The sequence below is a fragment of the Megalops cyprinoides genome, chromosome 5 (genome assembly GCF_013368585.1).
Source record: "Megalops cyprinoides isolate fMegCyp1 chromosome 5, fMegCyp1.pri, whole genome shotgun sequence".
NCBI classification, from domain to species: Eukaryota; Metazoa; Chordata; class Actinopteri; order Elopiformes; family Megalopidae; genus Megalops; species Megalops cyprinoides.
The window spans coordinates 30,154,018-30,160,923 of NC_050587.1; the positions used below are offsets into that span (position 1 = coordinate 30,154,018).

General features: G+C 39.5%; 1 protein-coding gene across 1 annotated transcript; it reads left to right on the forward strand.

Annotated features, from left to right (window-relative positions):
• Positions 1-1,119: 1,119 nt before the first annotated feature.
• dimt1l (DIM1 dimethyladenosine transferase 1-like (S. cerevisiae)) lies at positions 1,120-6,249 on the forward strand. The gene is made up of 12 exons (XM_036529494.1): positions 1,120-1,269; positions 1,710-1,783; positions 1,938-2,024; positions 2,319-2,380; positions 2,779-2,872; positions 2,997-3,046; positions 3,391-3,514; positions 3,869-3,961; positions 4,774-4,838; positions 4,950-5,013; positions 5,150-5,256; positions 5,636-6,249. The coding sequence occupies exons 1-12, from the start codon at positions 1,212-1,214 to the stop codon at positions 5,676-5,678; spliced, it is 921 nt and encodes a 306-aa protein (XP_036385387.1). The 5' UTR covers positions 1,120-1,211; the 3' UTR covers positions 5,679-6,249.
• The last annotated feature ends 657 nt before the right edge of the window (positions 6,250-6,906 follow it).

Below are 6,906 nucleotides of genomic sequence, written 5' to 3' on the forward strand. Positions count from 1 at the left end.
TTGTCTTTGATTGGCTTAGACATGTCAGATGTATGCTTTTACCAGTCAGGGATGAGTGCGCGTATTATGTGAGGCGAAGCAACCGCACCCACTCAGTTCCATGTATTTTGTGTAAAAAATTCCTCTTCAGACTGTAGCTATGTGCTTAAATAGATTGAAGGCGGGTGCACCAGCTCCTTGCAAGCTTAAACTCAGAAATTGTATTTCTATATTGTATATATATTTGTATATTTCTGTATATAGTATACACTTGATATTTGTGTGCTTGTTCTAAAAGAGATACCAGGAAAAGTGCTGACACCTTAAATAAGTAATGCAGACTGTTATATTCGACTAAACTGATTCAGCGGAACTGTGGTGCTAATTCTTCAAACAATAACTGAGCTCCAATAAAACATCTGCTCCTGATTACATCTAAGGGGCAGTTATGAATAAAATGCTTTGCAGTTAGAACAAACGTGCTGCCGAGAGCACATTTTCCTCTTTTTTGGGCTATGGCAGATTAAACACAGACACGTGAAACAAAGCTCTGTCAAATCTAATTGAGACCGTAGCGGGAAAAAGTGCCCATAGACCACAGTGGGAAAAGGAAACATTGTCTTAATTTCAGACAAACCCAGCTTTTCAAATCGCTGTAAAATGGTATGCTTTTCCTTTAAAAAGTTGGCAGTGAACGCAAGCGATTTGATTGATGTAAATACGTGTAGTAACGCTTGGGAAAGAATTGCTCGTTGACGCATCTCTGACGCAAATTCATTAATAGTTCACGATTCTTTTGTATTAAATAGGAGCTGCACTGAGAAGCGGTTCGTTTTTATCAAAACTATATAGTTTCACAAAATATGAAACACTTAGTCTGAAAAATAAAAACAATAATGTATAAATGCAAAACAAGGCAAAACGTGAAACACCAGAACTGTACACCGGTCATTTAAAGAGCCGGTCTTTTAATTTTCCCATGATCCCCTGTGAACCGGTGCTGATAAGTTGTAGGTTTTGTAATTTTATGGGAAATGTAGTTCATTAGATAAACCCATTGTGACATTGTTTGTTCATTGAAACACCGAAATACATCAATTCCCAGAATGCAGTTTATCCTCCAACTTCCTGTTACGTCCAGCACATGTTGTAAATACTGTATTGCACGTTGGGTAGTTAGAAAGTTAAGATTTAAGGTAAAACACGTTAGAAAATCATCACAAGATTGAAACATGCCGAAAGTCAAAGCAGAGAAGAAGTCTAGACAGCACCGGGAGGTTACAAGTCAAGGTTAGTTGTAAACGATAGTTTAATAAAATATGACGTTGGATTCTAGTCTGCAGCTGGTTAGTTAGCTAGCTAGCTACTGGTTTGCTAGCTCGCTGTTTTTGCTTGCTATCTCTCTGTCTGTCTTCTTTAATGCCACGGGTTTTTTTGGTTAGACATTATCCATTAGTTGTTATCTAGGTAGTTAGCTAGTTAGCTATATAAAGCTGGTTTTATGTTTTCACGTCGTCGTAAAAGTGTTCGTGACGCGAATTAAACGACAAGGTTTAACCATGATTCTGATTACACAAACTTTTCTAAAGGATGGTTTTATAAGACAAATTAACTCTTGTTGATCTTTTTACGTTTATCTGTACAGTAGTGCAAAATTTAAGTTATCATGGCTTGTCACATGCAATCTGTCAGCCTCGAATGAATAATGACACTGCTTTCCTTTTTGCAAGGAATAATGTTCAACACCGGCATTGGGCAGCACATTCTGAAAAACCCTCTGGTGGTCAATGGTATCATTGATAAGGTAATCAAAACTGTGTTTTTCCCCTAGTCAGTGACACTTGCTCCCGCTAGCTACCTTCATCCCTGTGGCATGCCACGTTGTCACTAGATGGGGACAGATTGTAGTACTTTATTAGACTTGGTTTGTCTACACTTAAATTGTTTCCTCATTGCAGGCAGCGCTTAGGCCAACAGATGTGGTGCTGGAGGTTGGCCCTGGTACTGGTAACATGACGGTCAAACTGCTGGAGAAAGCTAAAAAGGTGATCAGATAATGAAACCAGTCTGAATATTTAACCATGCAACATTAAGGAATGTTCACTGACAAGGGTGTGAATAATTTGTGGATTAATACCCCCCATTTGCAAACTGTGAGAGGTAGAGTTGAATGGAACTAGGCCCTCTGTGGTATGTCTTGAAGACTTTGGTAGCAAGGCATTGAATATTACTTTTTGCACCTACATATGTCTCTCAGCAAAGGGGTTTTCTGAGGTCAGTATTATTATGGCATGAATTTCAATATGCTCACATTGCATTTGCTCCCCTGCTTTCCAAAGGTTATTGCTTGTGAGCTGGACACTAGACTTGTGGCTGAACTTCAGAAGAGAGTACAGTGCACGTAAGTATTGTGCAACAGGCTTGTTTTCAACAATCTTATTTGCTGTGCATTTGAAAAATAAAAGGAAGATGCATGTAGATTATGTGAAAGATCACCAGACTTCTTTAGTGCAATTGAAGAAAGCCTACAAATTGAACAAAAGTTGAATCTTTGAAGTCTATAAGACACCCAGCAATATCTCAGTGTATATATTCAACACAAGTCTATCCAATTCATGATGTTTGAAGCAAAACTGACATTGTGTGAATATAGTTTTCTATGCCTTGATCAGACAAGGTAGGTGAGATGGCTTATGGCTCCCAGAAGTCTACAAGTATTTTTCCGCGGTGATGTCACATGCATTTGAAGTGAAAGGGGAGCTAGATGAAGTAGAGACAGCAGGTGCCTCTCTCTTTCAGTCCAATGCAGACCAAGCTTCAGGTCTTGGTGGGGGACGTTCTGAAGACAGACCTGCCTTTCTTTGATGTTTGTGTGGCCAACCTGCCCTATCAGGTGAGCAAAGGGATTTCATTTACTTTTGCAAAGGACATTATCATTTCGTCTATGTAGATTAAAGTGCTTTGTGTTTTATTGTGATGTTTTATGAAGGGAGCCATACTTTGTTTTTGCTTTACAGATCTCATCACCGTTTGTGTTCAAGCTGTTACTTCACAGGCCATTCTTCAGGTAAGAGAATATTGTTGCACTTTGACAGGGTTTATATTCTGTGAGTTGTAAGTGGTAATAATCCAACTCATCTTCTGTCTTTTGAATACAGTAATGGATAAATTATTTTCTGAGAATTTTCTTTTGTAACAGGAAGCATGAAAATTTGAAGGAGCTATATATGTATGCATGCAAAATCAAAACATGAAATAAACTTGCGAGGCTACGAGATACAGAGACAAGCCTGAGTTCAGTTAGAAATTTTGTTTACATTTACATCATACTGTGTGGTACAATGATGGTTTCTTGCCGCAAAAAATATGGAGAGTCTTATTTTTTTGGTCATTATTCTAATAATTTTGAAGGTGCGCGGTGCTGATGTTCCAGCGAGAATTCGCTATGCGGTTGGTCGCGAAGCCTGGTGACAAGCTTTATTGTCGGCTGTCTATAAACACCCAGCTGTTGGCCCGTGTGGACCATCTCATGAAGGTCTGTGATTCGATCAAATGATGATGATACTTAACTAATGTGGGTCTGAATAACCATTTGAGTTTCCGTGAAGTCCGGAGGGGTAACTGCTGTCAGCTTGGTAGACAAACACACTTGCATGTCGAGTCAGTTTTTGACTTGTCAGAAGTCAGATTATTTTTGTCAGATTCATGGATGTGCGTACTTAGACTGTGAAGGCAGGCAGTTTTTGATTTCCCTCTCAGATCGTAATTTTATTTTTTTATGTAAGTCACAGTTTAAGTGCATATTGAAGTTTATTTAACTTTAAGGAACCATGCTTTGAGGCTTTCCATTTGACCTACACCTAAGTCTTATTTTGGGATTTTTTTGCAGGTGGGAAAGAACAACTTTCGCCCTCCACCTAAAGTGGAATCCAGTGTAGTCAGAATAGAACCAAAGAACCCCCCACCACCAGTTAATTTCCAGGTATGTTTACATTTCAGAATGTTTGGCTACATAGTTCTAACATGTGTGATGGTTTAAGATGTGAATGTTATTACTTTGTTGGAATCAGATAACATTACAGTTAACTATTTGACCCTGTTTGTGAAATTTCCCTGTAAACCTATTGAAACTAAAGGCTAACATACAGAATCTACAGCTACCCATACCGTGTTAGGGTGTTAGGAAACAGTTTTTAACAGTGTCAGTGGAGCCCAGATAGTGGGAATTGTTCACTGGTATGTAAAGCAAGCAAAGGAATAGTGAACATTCAAGCAAGTGACTATCAATGCTAGTACACAATGGGGATGTGCTTCAGCAGGCCAACTAGAGTAATGATAAAAGCAATCAGTGATAAATACTCAGTACTGTCATTAAAGTAAGAGCAGATAATTGTCCAAGACAGCTTTTGCCATCATCTTTTTTTAATAAATTCTTTCCCTCACCTGATTGGCTGGGCCTGTCAGTGGGTGTGTGTGAGTGGAGTTGAAGGGAGTTGAAATATTTTCTGCTTTGCCCCAGCCTCCTTTGCTTTGCTGTGTGCCCCTGTGCCATTGTGCTTGGCTCTGTGCCTCACTACCAACAGTCCTCACTACGCTAATGAGTTTAATTGTGAAGTGTAGCCTGTCAGTGTGTGCCCAGCCCTCTGCTGTAGAGTGACTGTGTCTCATTATTAAGTCACATGCCACCCTCTGGTGGCTCATTACATAACCTATAACATGACCGGTATCAAGAGAATTGTAAATGGGGTCAGGGGTAAAATCAGGTTTTTTTTGTTCCCTCTACTCTCTTTTCAGGAATGGGATGGTCTTGTCAGAATAGCATTTGTAAGAAAGAATAAGACTCTCAGTGCAGCATTCAAGTAAGTAGTACAGTGTTGGTTTTAGGTGACTAAATGGAGTTGATTTAATGCAGACGACAGAGCTTCAGATTCGGTTGTCAGTAAAAGCCTTGCATCCTTCCATTATTTCAGGTCCACAGCAGTTGAGCAACTGTTGGAAAAGAATTACAAAATTCACTGTTCTGTGCACAATATTGTAAGTAAGCAAAAAAATATTTAAAAATATTTTTAAAACTGTAAATTGGATTTCTACCGCTTTCAAGTTCTGTGCAGGTGGAATGTGAAGTTGACATTTAAGTTGGACTATACAGTACTTCCTTATCCTTTTACAGGAAGTACCACAGGACTTCAGCATTGCAGAAAAGATAGAGAGCATTCTTCAGGAAAGCAAGTTCAGTGAGAAACGAGCTCGATCCATGGACATAGATGACTTCATGGTGTAAGTGAAAACCTTTAGAATCAATGTCAGATTGATCTCTCAACGAATAACCACTGGTATGCGCAACACTCCCCTCGGCATGAAGGATAGGTCAGGATTACCCATGCCATGAGCAAATACATCCAAGAACTTCAAGAGACGCATCTGTGATTTAAGTGTCAATGCTGCAGCTTCATGTGTCAGTGCATTGACGAGAGTGGTCAGACACACGGGACAGACAAGCAAGCCAGGGGGGGGTAAAAATGAGAACATGAATATTGAAATTTACTTTTGTTAAGTATCCTTCGATGCAACATAATTTGAGATTATGAACATTTATATACAGTATATTTTGTTTATATGAGTTAAGGTTGAAACCACTCTTCATTTTCTTCAACAGACTTCTCCACGCCTTTAATTCAGCCGGGATCCATTTCTCATAAGTGGCAAAATCAGCAAAAAAAGCGATCCCAGCAATGGAGTGATTTTTATGGACTACTGGAATCTGCTGATTCCAACCAGATTTCTTCATATTTTGCCTTCTCAGAAGAGCGTGTGATCTGTGAAATCACGTAATTTCATGTACATAAAACTGTATGTGCAATGCTGTTTCTCCCAAGTTGCACTCCTGGTGGTTCTGGAGGAGTGGTTGTTATCCTGGAATGCTGGAGGTGACTCTGGTTTGTGCTTTCATCCTGTAATTACATAATTGCATCATCATCAGGCTACATTACCATGTGCTGAAAGCATTCAACATTTTGCCATTTAGAGAGACTTGGAAAATCTCTGTTTACTCTGTAGCTGGTTGACACCTGTAATACCAGGTGATCTGCGATTTCATCCCATCATTGGCCTCAGTCCAGTAATCAGGGAGTGAGGTGAAATGCTCAACAAAAAAGGCCAACTTGTTAGCCAGGTGGCTACCGCTTATGTGCTCCTCGTGGATCAGAGGGTCTTTTGGAACTCGTTATTTGTACAGGAAGTTGACTGTGACAAGAAATCAGCATAACAGAGTACAGGGTGTAATCAGTTCTGAATACAAGCTGCTCTGGCCCTGTATGATTAATTATAATTATAATTAATTATGCACACTTTTAGCAACAGTATTCTGAAGTTATTTATACGTGTTTTTGGGAAGCAGTTGAGTTAAAGCAGATGCTGCCATTTGTTTGCCATGTTGAGATTCACTCTGTGATCAGTGAACTCGCCACTCTTGGCTTGTCACCAGAAGGTTGCAGGTTTGAATCTATGGTGGGGCACTGCCACTGTGCTTTGGTAAGTTGCTTTACTGAAATTGCTTCAGTAATATACAACTACATAAATGGACTTGCAAACTGCAAGCTGTGCAAGTTTCCCTGGATAAGGATGCCTGTTAAGCAAATAAAAACACTTTACCTCTTCCACTTACCTGAACATCTTTTCTTTGACTGCTTGTCTTGGAAGTCAGACCAGAGACATAAGGCAGGAGGAAATGTGGCTGTACATGCAGTATATCCTCTGATTCTTCCGGGTGTTGCACAGAGAGAAGAGAAAGGGATGAAAGTGTGTATGGATGCTGTTGGGGAGAAGGTATATTTCCTTGAATCATTCTGTTGAATAAAAAAAGCCTTCAGGATTTCTGATTTCTTGTTTGAATCTTCATCTGTAGGGTTTACAGTTACACTTTACACA